Here is a 21,441-nt window from a genome sequence, read left to right as displayed (position 1 = left end):
ATTTCCTTTTCCATCCTTATTTAGTGTGGTTCTGTAAGGGAGTCACCTGGTCGATAGTATAAAATGCTCTGTCTGCTAACAGCCCTTCTTCTGGCCTTCCAGACAATGTCGAAGGAAGTTACTTAGCTAGGAAGCACAGAGGAAATTCCCTGGGTTTTGGCAGAGGAGAGGGAAGCATTGAACATCCTGCATTGATGGAACAATGTCTGTTTAGTTCTTACAGCTCAGAGTTGAATATAGCATACATGTTTCACTGAAAAGAAATGTCCTCTTCACCTCTAGTTTGGTTCTTTTGATGGTAATCCCCTTGGGAATAACAGGCTGCTGTCTTGTGTTCCTGTGACACACATAGATGAGGAATGATCATGAATGCAGAGCACAGTCACAGCATTATAGAAACAATTTAGGCTCCTCCTTTTCCTGGTTAAATAACAATGCAGTCTTTTGCAAAGAGAGACAAAGCACAGAACACAATTACACATATTTAACATAAAACAGGCTAGCAGTCAGAAAAGGTTATTGCATCATTTAGGGGCTCTGGTTTTTTCATACACCACCAGGGCAGAGCTGTCATCATTGATATTGTTACCAGAACCATTTAGTGGAATTAAAACCCAAGAAATTCAGAAATTTCCTGTCATTTTAATGTAGCTCCAGGCCCCATCTCTTCACCTGCAATAGTCTCTTGCTCCTTGTCTGCTTTTCTTTGAATTGCTAGAGACAATACAGATCCCAGTCATCTTCCTTTTCTCTATATCAGTTAAGGAAATTTTGTTCTCCTTCTCTAGTGACTCACATCGGCATTGTGGGAGTGAGATGTGTCACTTAACAGCATTGATTAGTTTGTAGTAACCAGGGAGCCTGACCTGAAGGTTCTGAATTAATCTGATCTGTCACAGCTGCAAGCTACAAGACCATTCTTACAGCAGCTGTTACTAATGTTGAATGTCCTTGTTGGTACAGAATTCCCCTTCTAGTTCTACAGATGCATAAAGCAAGAAGTATGAGCAGTATTTCAGTTTTCCCAATCCAGAGAGTTTTCATGTTCCTCTGTCATCTTGCTCCAACTTGGATGCTGTTGCTAAATATGATCCTTATTAAGGCTATTAGTTAAATACCGAATTATCAAGCTGTATATTCTGCTTCTAGGAGCATGGGATTCCTACAGACTTGGGCTATGCTGTAGCCCCCCATCATTCTGGGGTCTATCCTGTCCACACACAGCTCTATGAGGCATGGAAATCTGTTTGGAGCATCCAAGTAACGAGCACAGAGGAATACCCACACCTACGGCCTGCCCGGTACCGGCGTGGATTCATCCATAATGGAATCATGGTAAGCACAGCAGAGCCCACTTGCCTGCCCAGGGAATGGTCTTCTCATGACCTCCATCAGGGACATTAATCTTAGTATCACCAGTGTTTCCAAAATCAGTAAGTGAGGCAGAGAAGAAAAACTTAGCTAGGGTCAATTCTGTGTTTCTCAGAACAATTCAGGGGTCAGTATTGAATGGAGAGCAAAACCAAGCCCATCTAGACTCAATGGAAATCCCAGTGGCTTGCTTACAGTGTGATGAGTTAGGTGGTTGAGAGGAATAGCAAGAGTCCTCTGCACCTATGCCACTTACACCCCTTACTCTTTGTATTGATCCATAAAGTGCTGCTTTGACTCATTCTCACACAGATGCTGCTGCATCTGCCTCTTGTCTAACTTTGCTTTTTTCTCATATTGCCAGGTTCTGCCTCGACAGACCTGTGGTCTTTTTACTCACACTATCTTCTATAATGAATATCCTGGTGGCTCAAAGGAGTTGGACAAGAGCATTCGTGGTGGTGAACTCTTCCTGACGGTGCTTTTGAACCCAGTAAGTTCATCTGAAAGGGGAATTTGTGCACAGCTGTCCCAGTGCCTGATATGGGAAAGGACTAGATCTTGTTGTGACCAGCTCTGGCTTGTGTAGGATCTGCAGCAGCTGTGGGTCTATGGCAGCCCCAGCTAAAAAGCTGTAGGAGTTTATACTTTCAGGTCTGGAAGCCAGCCTTCTGTCCCTATTGCCTGAGATAAATTGTTTTCTTTACACACCACAACCAAACCTTCCTGCTTGCTAAAAGTCTGGAGTAAGGAGGAGGTTGTTCTTTGTATTACGTATGGAGCGATCAATCTTGTGTTCCCATATGCTGGGTGAATTGCACCTTGCCCTACTCTGTAATTGTCAAATCTTGAAGCATGCAGAAATAGCCTCTGTGAAAGTAAAGGCTGTAGGTCTCTCCAGGAAAACCAGTTCCTAGGCTGTAATCTAGAGATCTTTACTGATCTAGGAGGCCCTGCCAAAGAATTAATAGAAACATAGTATCTAGAACTACCCATTAAAATTTACTGATAAGATATGATGGTCAAAGCAGCTGGCAGTAATCTGTGATCCAAAAACAATTTAGGAAAATTGTGTTCTGGTACAGGATGAGCTTATTTGCCAGATTTACTGTTGGCTCTTTGTGGTGACTTAGAACTCTTTCAGGGACCTTCGGATGCTTCCCATGTTTACACTTCTGCTTCCTTTTGGCAGTGTAGCATTTCTCTGTGTCAGAGCAGAGTGCTGTGCTCTAAGCTCCTCTGGTGTTTGCACAGTGACTCAGACCTTGCATTCCCCCCCTTGCTGATAGAGCCATCTCAGGGGCCTGATAGAAAGCTGGCCAGCTCTGCAGCCCCAGCAGTGATCCGTAGCAGACTTGGACCAGGCTCTTCCAGTCCTTTCTGGTGCTTCCAGCTCCCATTAAGTGACATGGAGGAGTATCCAAGCCTGTATGTGTGTGATCAACTCCACAGTGCAAACAGAAGATGTTTGATCTTCTGACTAGTGAACAGGGTCTGATGTCAGAATAGCTGTTGATCCTGAGCACAGGCTGATTGCTTCTCACAAACACTTCTGCTCACACTGCGCCGGCCGCTCACTGCTGTGCCCACAGCTGCTTGTTATTGCAAGGGTGCTCATACCCTTCTGTTTCTGTATGCTAGGCTCTCTGGGATCTTTGCTCTCATCTTTCCTCAGTGTGAAAGAAGGGAAATCACAGCACACTGACAGCAGAAGGGAGGGGTGAGGAGCGAGGTGTTACTTCCAAGTCAGTCTGCAGAGTCAGTGGGTGTGGATGAGAGGAAGGGAGGGAGACGGCCCTTGAGTGTAGCTTATGTCAGAAGGAGTGCTCGGAGCTGTTCTGGCAGCAGTAGCTGTGAGGGGGCAGAGCAGGCTGCCAGGCCTTGTTAAACAGTGCACATGTTACAGGCTGTGACTGCATGCTCAAAAGTCCAGGGAAATGGCTCATTGGCTGGATTTGTCTTTTCTTCTTCCAAATCCAGTTGCTTGTGACTGTTTGCAGGTGGCAACATTACCTGTGTGAGCCATTTTACCAAATGTAGTCAGTCTTGAGACACAGTTGCTAATTTGGAGCACATGCAGGCTGGTTTTTTCATTCTGGAAATCATGAAGGGGTCCCAGGTGGTCTCCTTTGTCCCCCCTGCTGCGATATTTGATTTGTGCCAGTGAGCCAGACTCCTCATACAGGAAATTTTTCCTCTATGTATTTCACCAGCAAATCAAAGGGATGAGGCATATTTTGCTGTCACAGAACCTCCCTGATGTCTTGCAGAAAGGGGCAAAATACAACATGAGATCCTCTTGCCACCATGCCTTGCAGTTATGCAGATCTTTCTGTCCTCTGCTCTGTGTTGTATTTAGCCCATCCTTACATAACAGCACCAAGCACACGCTGCTCTTTGAAGCGTAGTTGCCAGAGCCTGTCTGGCAGGGCCTCTCTGTCAGCTCAGTAGGGAACCAGAAGTGAAAAACTCCCAGGCAGACAAACATGATAAATCTTGATCTGCACTTACTTTCCATGTGTCCCAGAGTCCTACCAGTGTTTTCTGTTGCCTACCCAAAGATGCTGGGTTGTGAGCACTTTATGGACAGAATTAGGTTTGTTTCATACAGTCTTGGGGATGGCTCATGCACAAAGAGCTACTTTCTATCAGTACCTCTTCTTTTGCTGAGACCAACCCATGGTGACACTGGGCAGAAAACTGAATTCAGACTTCCTCAGTGCCAGCAAATGTCTTCATCCCAAGACCATCTGTCTCCTGCTTCCCCATTTTGCTCTTTTCCTACTGTGAGTGGGAAAGCCATTCCTGTCCCCTGCCAGGGAAGCCTGTCACTGCTTCCTGACCTTACCTGGTGTCACCAGAATTGAACCCAGGACTGTACAGCAATGGGTGCCCCTACTGTGACTGAGGTCATTTTCCCTCCCTGCACTTGCAGACACTGGGCAAGGCGTGCTAAATCAGCCATTCCTCCAGTGGCCTCAGTGTTCTGCTTTTGTTTTTTTAACTTCTAACCAAGGTGTGGTTTATGTCTGGCAAGGTGCTGTTGTGTTACAGACATGTTACTGGGATGCTGAATTCTATGGGACAGATCAAAACCACACACTAGAGTTAAGCTGACAAGAGTCCTTCACACTCTTTTCCAAAAATTAAAATAGTGAAAAACTGACAGGAGGGAAATGTATCTACTTGAGGGAAGAGATGGCTTGGCACAGCAGAGAGAGTGCACAACCTCCTGAGCACTGCAGTGCTGAGGCAGCTGCCATGGCTGTTGAGTGCCACTTTGCCCATGGATTTTAAAGCTTGGCAGGACACTTTGCAGGGGCTGCCTGTGCTGAAGGTTCTTGCAGGCTAAAACTTACCAGCTGGTGTCTCTTTCTAGGACAATATCCTACTGCAGTGTCTCTTTGCAGTCTCTGTTCAGATCCCCAGACACACCTGTTTATATTTTAAAGTGGGAGTTGCCAGTTGTTCCTTTACATTTGAGATGTCAGTTCCAAAGAGAATGAAAGCTGATGGGCTGTGGGCCCACGAAGGACTCCTGTGACAACCGTCCCTGTGCTGTGTGGCCTGGCCTGCAGTGTGGTACCCCCTCCCTGGCCTGCTGCCCTGCTGTAGCAGACTCTGCAGCTCAAGAGGTTGCCCTGGTTGTGCCTTGGGGAGGGAAAGGGAAGCCCCTGTTTTCCCATGAAAGTGGCTTTGCATGGTTTTTGAGTAGTAGGGAGTTACTGACTAAGCCTTGTTCACCTAAATGTCCTAGAGCCACTTGAATGGCATTTTGAAACTGTTCTGGACACATATCCAGGGTTCAGTTACCATGACCCTGCACCATTCCCAGGGATTACTAAGAGGTCTGTGCCCCTCCTCTGCTGAGTTCTTCTTGTCTTCCAAGACTGTTTCCTGACAGATGGACATTTGTCAGCCAAGACAGCCATGGCATTCTGAGCTGTGAACAGCTTCTTGCTGACCATGGAATCAGGCTAGGCAGAAATAGTTCTGTTACCTGATTTACCAGTATCCCATGTCTTTTTTATTTTCAGATCAGCATCTTCATGACACACCTGTCCAACTATGGGAATGACCGTCTGGGACTGTACACTTTTGAGAGCCTGGTTAAGTTTGTGCAGTGCTGGACCAACCTTCGCCTGCAAACATTGCCTCCAGTCCAGCTTGCAAAAAAGTACTTTGAAATCTTCCCACAGGAGAAGAATCCCTTGTGGCAGGTGAGAAGGCAGCTTTTACCACTCCTAGTGATTTTGTAAGAGGTGTATCCCACATTTGAACTGTAGTAAGACTGCTGATCCAGAGTACAGAGGGGTAAAGCATAAAGCTTTTAGGTTTAACTTTTGTGGCTTCAGGTTGCCTGTGACAAATGGTAGGGTGGAAGGGATGGGGGAGTAGGAGCAGTAGGACACAGTCACAGTGTGAGCTTAGGGACACGGATTGACTGTCATACATGACCAGGGGCCAGCTTGCAGGCATTTGGGTCATTAAAGGGTTTGTTTTAGAGCAAGCTGCTGTGAAATGTAAAGTGTGCAAGCAAGAGCCCTGTTTGGTGCTGGAGGAGCTTGCAGGCATGTTAATGTGATTAATCTCAAAGTAATTTCACACTGCAGAATTCATGTTCATTAAATAAAACCACACTTATTCCATTTTATCCCAGTGCAGCAGCTCTCTGCATGGTAATGAGCAGATGAAATTAACTGAAGGTGATAAAGTTGTCTGTCTGCCAGAAGCTCACAGATGCTGAGCTGTGCTGTCACAGTGGCTCAGCCCAGAATGGCTACATAGGGCAAGGCCTGTGGTTAACACTCTCAGAGGGACTTTGGATCCCGTGTCACTGGAGCTTTTGAAAATAGTCCCCAGTGTTTTTACTTAACACTTGATGCCTGGCAGAGCAGCAGTGTGGCTCTGAAGTATTCTTCATATGCTAGGAGCATTTTCCCCAGAGGACTGGCCCTTCCAGCTTTTCCTCCCCTTGCCATTACCTTCTGTGGTAATGCTTAATCTCATCACTTGTGCTACAGAATCCCTGTGATGATAAAAGGCACAAGGATATCTGGTCGAAAGAGAAAACATGTGATCGACTCCCCAAGTTCCTCATCGTGGGACCTCAGAAAACTGGTAATGTGAACACTGTTATATAGATTGTGGCTTCCATCTCACTCTTGCAGAGCTGGAAAGGTCCATGCTGTAGCTCTTTATGGCTGCCCTTTGCACAAGCTGCCAAATGGCCACAGAGGACATTTCAGACAATCTCAGATATGTTCTAACCTAAATCTGGCAAGTCTGTCAGTACTTTTCCCCCCTGGCACTGTGCTTAGCTTGCCCTACCTGTTTTGGCTTTCCAAAAGCTCAGAGAACCTGTGACCTTAGTGTGTCACAAACAGGCTGTCAGCAGGACTAAGCACACACTTAGCAAATGCTACAACGAATGTCCCGTAGTGCTTTTATTGCTGCAGATCTGTGTACCCACTGCATGCTCCATGTCACTGTCTCTGAGAGGGAGAGAAACTCCTTTGTCTGATCTCTGTCACCACCTTTAAACTGCTGTGGCATTGTGGCTGGCAGTGACATAGCTGTATATACTGTACTGATGATTGCCTTCTAGGCTGAAGAGAGCAAAATCTCTTCAGCTAAGACCAGGTCTTCAAGCCTTGGCTTTCTGTGTAATGCAGTGCAACAGCAGCACCAACTATTCACAGCAAATGGTGATCCTGGACTTGGGACAAAGGTTGTCCCAGGAGAGCTGCTGTCCCCTGGCTGTGTCACTGGGAAGCTCTGATGGTGTGTGTGCAGCATGAACCCAGCTGTATCATGACCCAGGCTAGTTTCAGGTGGCTCAGTAAGAGCAGCGTAAAGGGAAAACATCGACAGCAAAGGCAGGACAAGGCATCTCTGGTGGAGTTCTCACCCCAGGACACTAATGTTGTCCCTAGCACACCTCCTGCCCAGGCCACCTCTCATGTGGCACGTTTGTAGTCTGCCACATGACAATGTGGCTGTGCCACTGGCATGGGAGTAACTGACATGGCTGGCAGATGTCTTGCAAAGGAGGCAGCTCAAATCAGCTGCATGAGTTAAAATGTGGATTGAATTTGACTGAGCAGTGCTTGGTGTCACTGCTGTTGTAACCTGTGTGAGTTACAGGGTTGGTCAGCTACAAAGGAGAGGAGTGTGCCCATCTGGGAACAGTTTCTTGCAGTGTACGTAAGCCTTTAATTCAGCCAAAGCACTGTGTGACCCAGGTCCCTTAACTGGTTCCTGTTGCAGGCACAACAGCTGTGCACTTCTTCTTGACCATGCATCCAGCTGTCACCAGTAACTTCCCAAGTCCATCCACCTTTGAGGAGATCCAGTTTTTTAATGGTCCCAACTATCACAAAGGAATTGATTGGTAAGAGACCTGACACATGTTCTTCTGTGATATGGTGCGCCCATGCTGCCTTCTCCCAAGTCTCTCTGTATGTCTGCCTCGTCCCCTTTAGCAGCTTCTCTGTTTCTGAACAGCTGTTTTCCTCGCTTTGCTCAGTGCATGCTCTCTGTTTTCCTGGTAACCCAGCTGTGTCGTCCCAGGAGCAGCACAAGTAGTTTCTCATTTTACTGACTCTTCACCAGGAGAGCTGTAGGTATGAACTAGCTTTAAAAATTCAGCAAGTCCTTGATGAATGCACTGCTGTCACGAAGGTACTTTGACATGCAAAACAGACAGCAGTGTTTCCATTACAAAGTTCTTATGGTTTTAGAGTTAAAACACATAATACTGGAGGGGACAACCTCCCTGCTATTGTTCTCAAGCCTTGACACTTAGAACAACCACTGTGTTCCTTGTGCTGGCTCCAGTATCCATATGCATACCTTGCTGTTTACATGTAGAAGTTTCCACCTGGCAGGCAAATTCTAGCCTCATCATGGCACTATTATGCCACTGTGTTTCCAGGGAGACAAAGTTTAAAGGTGTTTCTTACTCAAAGCAGTAACTTTAGCTGACAGTGGCACTGGCCTCCCTTGTGTGTGGCTCTGAGGGATGGCTGTGTGGCACAAAGGCATTCTGGGATTTCTTTATCCATGAGTTGTGGGAGATTGACTTCTCTAATCATTTAGGGGCCTTTTGAAAAGATACTGGAAGATGGTTAGTACTTGAGCAGAGCTCACAGAAGTCAAGCACTACAGAGCAGTTGCACTAGCTGACAGGTTAGAAAGTGAAGGCTTCTATGTGCATCCCCTGGAAAAGTCCTCCAGATACATCTGGAGTGTAGCATCACATGCAAGGGGAGAATCTTTGTATTTAACACGGAATTTGCGTTTGTTGCACAGCTTAGATTTGAGCATAGATCAGCCTTCCAGTGCTTCACAGTCCCCAGCTCACCTTACCCTCTTATTAATCAAATACCTTACAGTTTCCATGTTACTTATTCAACAAGCTCCTGTGAGGCAAGGCAGAGATCTTTACCCTGCCCCTCAGCTATGGATTGAGGTACAAAGAGATAAATGCTTTAGACAGGTTTAAGTAAGTGATTGGTAACAAGGCAGGCACATGATTCTGACCTTACTCTTGGACAAAATGTCTTTCCAGCTAAAGCTTGCAACTGGGACCTTACCCTCAGGTTTTTCCTTCCACTGCCCAGGGACTCGGGGAACACACTCTCAGCAAAATACTTCCTTACCTTTGTATAATTTCTCAACTTTCTTTGTCATATGCCACCACCCCTTTTTGAGTCACGCCTTTGCTGCAGCTGTGTCTGTTGAAGAGGAGTAAGGGCATCGTGGGGCTCTGCCTTTTCTTATTGGGCCATTGCTGCTCACCAGCATCCCTTCTGTTTGGCAGGTACATGGAATTCTTTCCCATTCCCTCCAATGCCAGCACAGACTTCATGTTTGAGAAGAGTGCCAATTACTTTGACACAGAGGTGGTACCAAAACGTGGTGCAGCCCTGCTGCCTCGAGCCAAAATCATCACTGTTCTGATCAACCCTGCTGACCGAGCCTATTCGTGGTATCAGGTAACTTCCCTGCGCTGGCTGGGGATTAACAGCCACAGAGATATTTCAGTGGGGGAGGTAGAAAGCCCACGGATGTGCTTCCCTAGAGGAGGCAGGTTCCCTGCAGGGTGTGGACACATTGACATACAGAGGCATTGATGGGTGGCTGTGCTGAGTCATTGGGATCTGCACTGAGAAGCTTAAGGCGGAATCGTGTTCCTGCTCCTGAATCCAGCTTGTGTTTTTCAGCACCAGCGTGCTCACCATGACCCTGTGGCACTCAATTACACCTTCTACCAAGTGATCTCTGCGAAAGCCCAGGCCCCGCAGGAGCTGCGCACCCTGCAGAGCCGATGCCTGTTCCCCGGCTGGTATTCCACCCACCTGGAGCGCTGGCTGACCTACTATCCCTCTGGGCAGGTAGGAGAGCTGCCTGTGGAGCCCCCTGCAGGTTTAGTGTAGAAGAAAGGGGAACAAACTGATTCAGGAGCATGTGCGCCCCCCATCATTTTAGTTTTACCTTCTTTCTTGTCTTTTGGAACAAAAGCCACTACTTCCTTTCTCCTGTTATGAGTGAGTAAGAAATTAGGCTTGAATACTCCAATTTTGCACTTTATTGTATTTGTAAAAGAAAATGACTGCATGAGGATACTGTGATCTCCTAGAATGCTCCACAGTACTGGGAATTTCAGCAAGAACAGCAGTGTTAGCACTCCCTTCCTTTCATCTTGGCAGTCTGCAGTCCAGGGACCTTCTTCAGACCCAGAAGGTCTTCAGCCACTTGCTGTGGTTTTGTTGCTTTACAGAGAGGCTCATGGACTCTGCATCTTGCTAGTTCCCATGTTGTGAAGCCTTTAGCTGTCTGCTGAAGGGAAAGTTCACTGCAGAGATGTCAGGATTTAGTGTTTTGTGTATAAATTTTCAAAAATGCAAGTGAATAGACAGTGTAGACTATTTTGGTCTCTAAATTCTGAAGACATTTCTAAACTGTCTAAGATTATCTATCTATCTACCTATCTTTGTGTATATATATATATATATATTATATATATATATATATATGCGATTACTGTGAGTCAGATGTTTTGTCAAGTTCTTTCTGCTGCTGGGGTTATTCTTCAGACAGTCTGTAGTCCAGCAGAGGGTTATAATGTCCATTTGGTCTCTTATTCTCTGCCAAAGCAGCAGAGCCTGAACTGTACATGACAGATGTGTCAAGACTAAAAGAGAGATGGCAAAGCATTCTTAGGCTTGTATCTCATTGCCTTACTATTCCTGGAGGTTATTGCTTGAGGAATGATGGAGCCAAACACCCCCCTCCTTGTTCTTACTGCAGGTCAGTCTTTAGTTCGTGTGACTGTTGCTCCATTCTGTTCTTTGGAGTAGATAATTTATTAGCACAAATGTTGTTCATTGTCTGTGAGACATGTAACAGGAGAATACCTAGCACAATGGCTGCTGACATCCAAAAAAAAAGGGTTTCCAGAGACAATCTGTACACGCTGCTTCGGGGCCTTAGTTACAGGGCATTTGGTCAAAGACAACTTTATTAAGCAAAGCCTGTCATGTGGCCCATATCACAACTTCTCTATCTCTGGTGACAAATGGGCCACATCCCCACTGTGTTGTTCTAGAACAGACAGATTTTGGCTGCCTGTACTCACAGGCCAGGGCAGTTGGAGATGGAGGAAGCTCACAGGTGTCAGTCAGCACAAGCTGGCAGAAGCTAAGGCAACTGTTCTCTTTTCAGCTTCTCATTGTGGATGGTCAGGAGCTGAGACACAACCCTGCCTCTGTAATGGACAACATCCAGAAGTTCTTGGGAGTTACGCCGCTCTTCAACTACACCCAGGCCCTCAGGTAGGGAAATAGCTCCCTTTTGGGAGAATGCTTTCTCAGCCAGGAAGCCCATGATTAAAAGAATACTTCTTGTCTCTGATCACAAGATCTGCCAAGGTTTCACAGTTAATGCCTAACCCTAAAATTAGATTCAGATAGCACGAGATGCTTTGTGGAGACTGAAATCACACCTTGGTGTTTCCTGAAATTATAGGGGAAGGACGGGGTTCTGACACTGTCTTGGAGAAGAATGAAGTTGTTCACAGCAGTAACTATATTTTTTCCAGCTGGTCTTTGTGTTTCAGAAAAGGTGCTGGAATTATTAGCACTCCTTATGCTTTGTGTTATACATACATGTATTTGACAAAAAGTAGAAGAGGTATGATAAAAAATGTGTGACAATCTGCTCATATCTTCACCCAGATGGAGATTAGGGCTGCACTGCACAGTTTTGAGGTAAAGAGTCTGTTATTAGAGATGATGTGGATTTGACAGGTGCCCAGAGCTGTCTGAGGGAGCGTTAGCAGAGGCACCACCTCACTGCTACAGTTACAGGGTGTTCCTGAGCTGTGACTGTGATCTTGCCCACACTGCATGTACAGTTAATCTGAATAGATTAAATGCTGTTGAAGGTGTACTGTGGCCATACCAGTTCAGTGGAACTGTTCAGTGGAAACTGTGCAAGCCCACTGATGATGCTGAATATTGTTCTTTGCAGCTGAAAACTGTTATCACATTTTATCTGCTGTCACAGCCTATGCCAGCTGAGGATGGTGGGTGGGGATGCATGCATGCAGACACAGAACAATTGCCCTTTCCTTTCACAGTAAAGAGAGGACAACTAATTCAGTTCTCCCTCCCCCTACAGCTGTTTCCAAAGGGGTGGCACAGAGCTCCTCAGGGGTGAACAGATTCAGAGAAATGTCAGGTTACTTGAAAGCTTCACTTGCTGCAGCACATGTGCCAATGGTGAATGGAGTATCTATGGTAGAGGTACTGCCACTACCCCTCAGCCAGGGTCAGAAAATAGATGGGATTTGTCAGCTTGCCTCCAATTTCTTCAAGGGACCTGCTCAAACCTCAAGCTCACCTTTGGCCAGCTGAAGGGACAGACCAGGCCAGATCCAGACATGGTTCCCAGCATTGCCTCATGCCTGTGTTTTAGCAAGAAAAGAAACACTTGACTCTTAATAAACAGTCAGGGGATTCTCTAATACTCTCCTATAGTGAGGAGATTTAAAAGAATTTACATACACCAAAAAACTGATTATTATCTTTCCCCCCAGCTAAACAGACAAATTGTGTAACCATGGTACAGCTGAAATTTGCACAAAGCTGAAACCACCATGTTTGTAATAGATTTCTTGTCAAAGTAGTCCAGTGCTAAAAAATCCAAGGAACCAATATCACAAAATAAATAGGTAAAGCACTGAAATAGGAAATAACTATGGAGTTACTTAATTGCTGCTGCTGCTAATTGGGTATGTGGCTGAATCTTTCAAAGATAAATGTCTTTTTCAGATTTGATGAAGCAAAAGGATTTTGGTGCCAGCTGCTAGATGGAGGAAAGACTAAATGCCTAGGAAAGAGTAAAGGAAGGAAATACCCTGATATGGATTCCTTGGTGAGTAGCTGTCTCAAATCTCTTGACAACAAGAGAAGTAGAAACATCCCAGCAAACCCACATGCATTTTCCTACCCTCTGTCCTAGATGACCTGTGGAGCATGTGTTGAGGGTAACATCTTTCATGCTCATGTGTCTGTTCTTTCCACAGTCACGGCTCTTTCTAAGAGACTTCTACCGGGAGCACAACATTGAATTATCCAAGCTGATGAACAGACTGGGGCAGCCCCTTCCTACCTGGCTCCGAGAGGAACTGCAAAACTCCAGCTGGAGCTGAGAGGGACTCCCTGGCCCCAGTGCCATTGGCATGTGTGGTGCTCCAACATGTGCTATGATGCCATCTCCTGTCAAGCCAAAACAACTGGACAAAGGAGCAGAGAATGTGCATGTGGAGCCTTGCCCCACCCTTGGAAAGGGCTGCTGCCCTGCCACTGCCTTGGGGCATAGAGTGCAAGTCACATTCTTGAAGTATTAATGGTGTGCTACTGCAATTCGGCTTTTACTTACAGGAAGGATTTGAAATGCCTGCCCTACTTAGAGCAGGGGAGAAAGCAGAGTTAACACTTGGTGTATTTTTAAATTACTTTTCTCAGTCTATGAAACAGGCACGAGCTGGAGTTAATGTGTTACTCCTCTGAGCCCAGAAGTAAAGGCTGAAGAAGGGAGACAAGTGAGCCCACTGCTGAGAAAAGAGCAGCAGCCTAATAAAAGGGGAATCCAGTGCAGTGAAGCCCAGCTTTTACCCGTAGTGTATGTGGCACAGCGAGGCCCAAGAACGCCCTGTTCCTGCCCGTGCCCATTGCTTACAGTGCAGCTGTGTGGGGATGGTGGGGACTGCACCTGCGGGGACAGGCACAGACAGGTAACCTTGTCCCTCCTTATCTGCAGGGCTTGGGGTGGGATACACTGTCTGCTGACTCTGGTCAATGAATTGCTTTGTGATCTTAGAGAAAAGGTTTGTCACATGTGGCAACATGGCAAGTATTTCTCTGCAGGGACTTAAGACGTTTCAAAAGATAACCAAGGAGCAGTAATGTCCCTGTAGAGCACTTGGGAGGTGTAAGTGCAGCCCAGCAGCAGGGGGAGGCAAAGCTCAGGTATTGTAAAATATGGCTGATGTTACAGCTGAAAACAGGCAATTCAGTTCCCCATGTCTGATCAGCTTAAAAAACAAATCCCTTTCCAACAGTTCCAGCATCCCTATCACATAGTCCAGTTGCTAACACTGTTTAAATCTTCTTGCACGCCAAGAGTCCAAGGAAAAAAGGAAAAAAACCAGTTAAAAGTAAGTATTGTCAACTACAAAGGGACAGCTTTGCACCAGAAGTGGTTTCCTATGCCTAAAAGGGGCTTCTACTTCTGCAAAGTACACAAAGGTACTTTTCCTCCTGCAGTTACTGGATAATTATTCTCAGAGGAAATCCTCCATCATGGTTGTACATATTTTCTTTGAGCCCTCCTTCCCAGGCACAGGTGAGCCTTGGAGAGTTCTGCAGTGGGGCAGGATCCACATGAACAAGTCATGGAAACTTCCACAACTGTCACAAGCCAGTTCTCTCTCATCGACAGAGAAGTTGCTTCAACTGACCTTTTCCATTGAGCCTTAGGTATTGTGTATTTCTGAATGAATGGTGCATTTACCGATGTATGTAAATGTATATAGAATGCAATATAGTATTTTATTTCATGTGCCCGAGGAAAGGGTTATTTTGTGCAGCCAAAAAACTGATGGAAAGACTAGAAACCCCTCTCTCATTCCTGTTAGAGAGAAAAGCCCAACTTCCTGCACTTGATTCATGTATAGCATCATTCACATTGAATGATAATGAAGAAATTCTTGGCTCTCGAAGCTGAGCACATGTGTCTCAATAAAGACTAGAAGTAGTAGTAAGTGGAGATTCAATAAATGTACTACTTATTTTTCTTCTTTGTGATGATTTGGAGTGGTGTCATGGACCCTAAGCTGCTACAAGGGTAAGAAAAACTGGAACTCCTCCTCCAGGCCTTAGGCCTGATATTTGGAAGGGCAACAGTGGTGTTTAACTTACATTTGAAACAAGGTACAAGCAGTGTGCTACTTGCAGCCAGGCTGGAGTTTGAGACTCATTCTCACTGGTTTGTAGTAGTGGTGACGTTGGGGCCATTCCTGGCTACTGCAGTTGTTTCCAGCTGCTGTGCCTGCCACAGCAGAGCTTGGCTCTGTAGCTCCTGTCCAAGTGTGCCTGGCACAGCAGCCCTCACAGTAAAAACTGGAAGGAAAACATTGTTTGAATAGTCAAGCTTGTGAGAGCATTGTAAAACAGTCCTACAGCTTTCCTTCCACCAGACACGTCACAAATAACCCTGGCAGCAGCAAGGCATTTTCACATGCTGCCACAGGAGGTGGAGGATCCAGGACCAATGATTGTGCTGCTCCCTTAAACGTTATCCTGCTCTTAATTCATTATAGGTTGTCACACAATCACTTCATGCTTTACCTCAGAGTATGGTACATCTCTGAGGAGAGGCCCAGTAAAAATAAATGTGGTCTGAGGAATAAATGTTGGGAGGGGCTCAGTAAGTCAGTGTTACTTTACTGGTAATAGACTGTCACTCAAGGCAGCAAATGGCAACTGTGGAGTCTCATTATCTATTTCTTTCCTCCCCTGGTTGCTTAATTTCCGTACTGCACTAGTTCTTACTGCTTATGCTAATGACAGACAAGCACCTGCTGTGGTCAGCTCCAACTACAGGACATCCTTACCTGATGAAAAGCTGTTTTCCAATCTGCTACCTTTCTCTGACAGCACATGGATGCAGAAGCTACCTGCCTTCCAGTCATCGCTTCAAAGCTGTGGAATCAAACACTGCCTCCTAAGAGAAGCATGTATAATATCAGAAGCTCTGTGATAGCAAAAAGCCAACAAACCCCCTCTTTTTTAGTGAGAGAGACTGGGTACTAGATACTGACCCATTTGACACTAAAACATTGCAGATCATCCCCTTCCATAGCAGAAACAAACCTCACCTTCTTGCCTCACTGCTGCATAGAAGTTCATGGTAACCAGTTCACCGCTAAGGCAAAGGAAAATAATAAGCACAAGACAGGACCTTAAGGGTTTTTTTGGTAATGTATTAAACTTCTTTAGTCTGATGCAACTCCCATTTAAAAAGGAGTAATTTGGCCCAGGAAGCAGAAGGCCACGTAATTCTTACAGCCAAGTGCATGGGAGGTGAGAACTGGCAAAACAACACTAGGAAACTCTTTGGAGCTTGTGCTGGCCAACCACCTCAGGAATTCAATCAGGAAGATACTTAAAAGTTGTCTGCTGTCTCTTTCTAGTCAGCACAACGTTCAGGGAGCCCTGGTATGAATTTCAGGTATAGGGTGAAGACCTTGTAAAGGAACTGGAGAATTTCTCTGTAGGTGGCAGCATGTATCAATTCTACACAAAAAGCTGATCACTGAAAATTGCAATTTTCATTGGATGACAGCACTGCAAAGACAAATATTCCTGACAGAATCCTGCAGCTCCTGGAAGTCAGAATGACACACAGGAATCTAACAAGCCATTTGATCAACCGCTTCCTGATGTTGGAAAGAAAATGCATGCAGTTGGAAAGAAAATCCTTTGATTCCTTGCTGATCATTTTGCTGTATCAGTAGTAATATGGCCAGGAAAGTAATGATAAACAGGTCTGAACATGCCAACTGAATCAAACAATGCTGAATCGTGAGGGACTCCTGGCTGACATGGTGCACACAAGACATCACCACAGTAGCAGCCAACACATACAAGTGTTTTCAGGCTGCCTCAACCCAGGAATCCCATCCCCCATCACATAGCAGAACATAGATGGAACACTCGTACCTTCTCTCCATTTATCTGTTTGTTTGTTCCTTTTTTTCTTAAAGGCTTGTAGGGATTAAAAAACACAACAAACCAAGTAATATTCACCTCTGAAACACTTAGCAGACTGTTTTGCTACAAAAAGTATTCCTGACACTCATCTCCACTATTCTATGTGGAAATAAAGAATCTATTATTAGCTTTAAAAAGGGGCTTTCTTCCAAGACTTGGTTTCTCACCTTTCTCATCTCCATAGCTTTGTCAGCTCTCACATCTCCCCACAATGCTTGTAAACCAGCAGGTCCGTAGTGGTGACGCCCTCGCACAGTCAGAATCCAGCTCGTGGTTCCATGTCACTTACAGTGACAGGATCATAAATCAGGCTGGGCCATAACGCCCCAGGTCACTGCAAAAGGTGCTTTTCAGCACTTAGAGGAAAAAGTTCTTGGCTGACTTAAATGAGGCAATGCAAGCAGGACATGGAAGGAAATGTCAGGGACCCAGTCCCTGTTTACAATGCATGCTACATACATATACAGATATGTACTGGATTTAATGCATTTCCACCATTTTCCCCCCAAAACTCACAACTCCTTCATGGCAAAAAAGGAATTGTGCAGTGCAGCCTGGACAGCACTGAGTAGTTATGAATACTGTAACTGGGAGCAGACAATGCCCTCAAGATAAAAGGTCACTTGTTTAGAGAGCACAATCAGTCTTTACAAGAAGCAGAAACACTACTCAGTAATGGCAGCTCCTGACAGCACACACAGTTCATCTGCATGGTGCCCTCAGGGAGAGCACTCACAAATCCTCAGCTCAAATAAAAATCCTCATCCAGAACAGCCCCAGCTGCACTTGCAGCTTCCACAAATTAATGCTACTTTGGGAGAGGTGCCTCCACCAACCTGCCCCAAGTGCAAATACCCTTAAAATGGAAACAGGAAGCAGGAATGAGTTCAAAAGCCACATTTGAATAATTCTGGGGGCAAGGAGATAGTGAGGGGGAGGCAGTTTAAAAAAAAACAAACCACCAACCAGAAGATCCTGCCTTCACCATAATCATGTCAATGGCAAATTCAGGCACAGAAAGAGAAAACACAAAGTATTTTAAATAAACTAGTTGAGAGCCATTCAGTCTATGGCTTAAAAGGGTTTAAAAGAAAACTCCTGCAACAGTCATGGTGAGCAGATGCTGAGAAGTCCTGATGGCCCAACCTTTTACTTTCTGCACCTCAGTTTAAAAAAAAAAAAAAAAAAAAAAAAGTCAGTGGTAGCAGACCATTGTGAGAACATACATCTCTTTTGGCACATTCTCTTCCCAGTTACATCCTGAAAAATTCATTTTTATATCCTGCCCGTCTCTTAATGTCTAGGAAAGAAAAATACAACTTTTCTGCCTCTTATAGAAAACTGGTCTAAATTTATGCCATGTTGTTACAGCTGACAACTTTGACCAAGAGGTGGTGAAGAACTTCATGGGAACTTCAATGTTTACCCCATCTCCACTGACTGAAGTTTCCAAGGTTCCACAGAGCACTCCAGCACTGTGTAGCAATAGCCAAGCTGGTGCTAAATAAGCTGGGGAAGTAAAAGCTGTATTCTGCTCCAAAATACCACAGTTCCAGGCTTGATAAAAACCAAACCCAAGCAAAAAAAAGTTTAAAACTAGTTTCAACAACTCTCCAGAAGACTAGTTCTGAACAGACTCCCCAAAAACCAAAATAAAAATCCCAAATAAATTGTAAGGACTGTAAAGAAAAAGTAGACAGGGGGATTTTTCAGCTAATTACAGCCATACCTGTTGCCAGGAATGTCATTTCATTACAGGACAGCTCAAACTCACCTTGTTCATGGGCTGTAAAGACACTGAAGTTCAAAGGCAAACACTGTTCTATTAACTCATATTCCTGGAAAATGCCTCCAAAAGAAAATTTTCACAGGCAAGAAAGATGGTAATAGATGAACATGTCCAGAGATAGAGACACTTCATGTGCTGCTGGCAAAGTCCTGGAGAACATTTATTCCAAGTGAAAAAACGCATGTTAAAAGTCAAAGGAAATTTCAGTTGCCTTTTACAGGTCTTCTGCTGAAATGTCTTTTCAGAATTTCTAAGCCTGAATATTTTGTATATTTTTCCCCACTCCTGGAATAGTGACTAACAAGACTACAGTGGGTAATAATTTTTTTTTTTAACAGGAAATGAATGCTTGTGGGGCCATCAGGACTCACCCCATCTCTTATGAAGGAAAAATACCTCAATAACCTCACAGCCACATGGCAGTAAAAAACATCATCATCCCTTTCCTTACTTTCTTCTGTCCTTGCTCAGATATATTTCATGGGACTTGGCTCAGGAACAACAACATATTACCAGACACAGTGGTCTGAAAACACCTGCTCAGGGTCAAGTGTATTTTTCCAATCAACATTACAGATGAGGCTCTGACGTTTCATTTCCCTGTTCAATCCAAATTCTTAATGCTACAGATCACTTCTGCTCCTGATACTTAATATTCAGCTTTTACCATTTCCCTTCTGCTTCTTTCCTTCTAAAACATGCTCCCTTCTCTTCCACAGATTTTCCCCTATAGCATTAGAAATATTAGACAACTCATTTTTCTCTATGCTCCTTTCACAGTTCTGAACCTGCAAGCACCAGAGCACAGAAAGTGTTCTAGGAACCCAAACCTTCCACACATCATCAGGCTGTGCTCTCCAGTCAGATCCAGAAGTTTTGCAAAATAACAGGCAGCTCATAATCAACACAGACTTCAGTTTAAAAACCACAGAACCTAACCCATTATTATCACCATCTGCATTTCTAGTTAGCATGTAACTAGACACCTTATGGAGGAACACAAGGAGCTATAAGGAGATCTTTAAATAGTTACTGTTGCACAATCAGAAGTAGAGAAAGTAAGCTATACTCTCTGGCCTGTGCACTACACAAAGCCAAACCAAAAGAGCCTGTTCATCTCTTTTGCCCTGTGCCTATGATTTACTTTATTCTTTAAGAGCATCATTGAAAATATCAAACAGGTACATATTTCTAACTTGCAAAAATTAAAACTCATTGGCTAAACCCAAGTAAGAAGCAAAATACATTACTGCTGAGAAATGGGATTTTTAACATCCATAAGTCATCTAACTTCCACTTTTAAAAGCCCTGAAAGCTATGTGCTTATACACTTAAGCTATCTAAACTTAATTTTCTGTAATGCCATCCCTACTAGATACCTTTTACAGTCCACCACATACCTCTCATACCACCAATACATGGGAGCAGCTGGTGTTCTACACAATACTTGGGAAATACAAGGCTCTGCATTATCACACAGTATCAAGGCTAGAAAAGGAAGCCAGTGACTGACAGAACTGTAGGAAGAACATCCCAGACTTACCACCAACTCTCCCAACACCCATCAAACATGTAGCTCAGCCTCTGCAGAGGCAGGTCATTGTCAGAGCAGTACCAGGCAAGAAACCTTTGGGCCCCATGTTGTGCTGGACTGCTGCTCTCCAGAGCACAGCAGCCACCTACCAGGGCTCATAGGAACTCCCACTGACACACAGCTGGCCAGCTCCTTCAGACTGCCAACATCATAGCAGAGAGAAGAGAGAGTCAGTCTAAGAAAACAAGTGTTTAATCAGGAAACGAGAAGAGACGAGGGATAAGAAAGTGATTACAGGAGAGTAATACCCCAGCCAAAAGAAACAGGATTGTACAACTTGGAACAACCAGGATCAAAACATTCTATGAGCCAGCAGTGCCCAGTGAGGGACGCTCCTGAGAAAGAGCTCAAGCACTCCTGGCAGTCTCCAGGCAGCTCAGTGCAGTCAAGGACTCACTGCCCGAGCTCCAGCCTCTGTCCTCAGCTGCTGCAGAAAGCTGCAGAGGTGGCCCTGGCCCTGCTACTCTAGTATCAGCTTCTCTCACCAGGAGTTGCTGAAAGGGATGGAGGAAGCACTCGCTGTGCACAGCAGTTCCAGCCACTCTCCAAAAGGAGATGGTGTGTGGAGTAAGAGAAGCCCATACAAAAAAAAAAGTTTACATATTTATAAATGCTAAAATAAATATTTCAGACAGAATCCCCAACCCCTCTAACATGTGCGCAATCACACTGCAAACTGCTCGCAGGACAGCCTCCAGGGCTCAGGGAGAAAAGCAGTGACTACACAGGGCAGCCAGCTCAACTTCCTTCTCATTTCCTGATGCTTCTCAAGCCTGCAGCCCCCTGAGAAGGAGGAGGAAGAGCGAGCAAAGCAGAGCGCCAACACGCAACAGTGCTGGAGAGGAATGTCATGGTATAAATACATCAGATCAGTGGCTTCCAACAAGTTAAAACTAAAATAAAAAAGACACCAGAAGGAAGGATGGTGTAAATGGAACTAAAACTATGTTGGGCAAAGGGTTGTGTGTCCGTGGAGCTCCACCTGATGTCATGGTGAGAAGGTGGTCATTTCCAGAGAGACCCTTTGCCACAGCTCCTTTGTCTGCTTGCTGCGCTTTAGGTTCTGGAGAATATCATTAAACTGCATCATGCCCATGGGAGTCAGGCAGAAGGCGCTTCTGGCGCTGCGGATGGCATTCACAAAGTCATCGTAGTCAGCTGGAGTGAGATGGATCAGCCGATGATGGATGTACTGGATGGGAAAAGGGAAAGAGCCTTAAGGCATTTGCTCACCGCCCTCCTGCTGGTGACACTCACAAGATTGAGCTCCCAGAGCAATAGGTCACATGGTCCTGTTACCCACCAGTGGTCCAAGACTGGCAACTCTGACAGAGAAGAGTACC

At 45.2% G+C, this 21,441-nt stretch overlaps 2 protein-coding genes across 4 annotated transcripts in view; one reads left to right on the top strand and one right to left on the bottom strand.

The window, feature by feature from the left end:
* Window positions 1-14,736, top strand: part of NDST2 (N-deacetylase and N-sulfotransferase 2) — a 123,605-nt gene extending 108,869 nt beyond the window's left edge. For both annotated transcript variants that reach the window (XM_066554594.1, XM_066554595.1), the window contains 10 exons: window positions 1,150-1,335; window positions 1,736-1,864; window positions 5,409-5,591; window positions 6,396-6,492; window positions 7,642-7,765; window positions 9,197-9,371; window positions 9,600-9,770; window positions 11,101-11,210; window positions 12,711-12,813; window positions 12,965-14,736. In XM_066554594.1, coding sequence (XP_066410691.1) covers window positions 1,150-1,335; window positions 1,736-1,864; window positions 5,409-5,591; window positions 6,396-6,492; window positions 7,642-7,765; window positions 9,197-9,371; window positions 9,600-9,770; window positions 11,101-11,210; window positions 12,711-12,813; window positions 12,965-13,090 — 1,404 coding nt within the window. In that variant the 3' untranslated portion in view covers window positions 13,091-14,736. The remainder of the gene's footprint in view (window positions 1-1,149; window positions 1,336-1,735; window positions 1,865-5,408; window positions 5,592-6,395; window positions 6,493-7,641; window positions 7,766-9,196; window positions 9,372-9,599; window positions 9,771-11,100; window positions 11,211-12,710; window positions 12,814-12,964) is intronic.
* A 5,538-nt stretch (window positions 14,737-20,274) lies between these two features.
* Window positions 20,275-21,441, bottom strand: part of ZSWIM8 (zinc finger SWIM-type containing 8) — a 54,393-nt gene continuing 53,226 nt past the window's right edge. For both annotated transcript variants that reach the window (XM_066554716.1, XM_066554717.1), the window contains exon 26: window positions 20,275-21,290. In XM_066554716.1, the coding sequence (XP_066410813.1) occupies window positions 21,087-21,290 (204 nt within the window). In that variant the 3' untranslated portion in view covers window positions 20,275-21,086. The remainder of the gene's footprint in view (window positions 21,291-21,441) is intronic.

Source organism: Molothrus aeneus, chromosome 8, assembly GCF_037042795.1.
Source record: "Molothrus aeneus isolate 106 chromosome 8, BPBGC_Maene_1.0, whole genome shotgun sequence".
NCBI classification, from domain to species: Eukaryota; Metazoa; Chordata; class Aves; order Passeriformes; family Icteridae; genus Molothrus; species Molothrus aeneus.
This window is presented reverse-complemented; position numbering and strand designations above follow the sequence as displayed.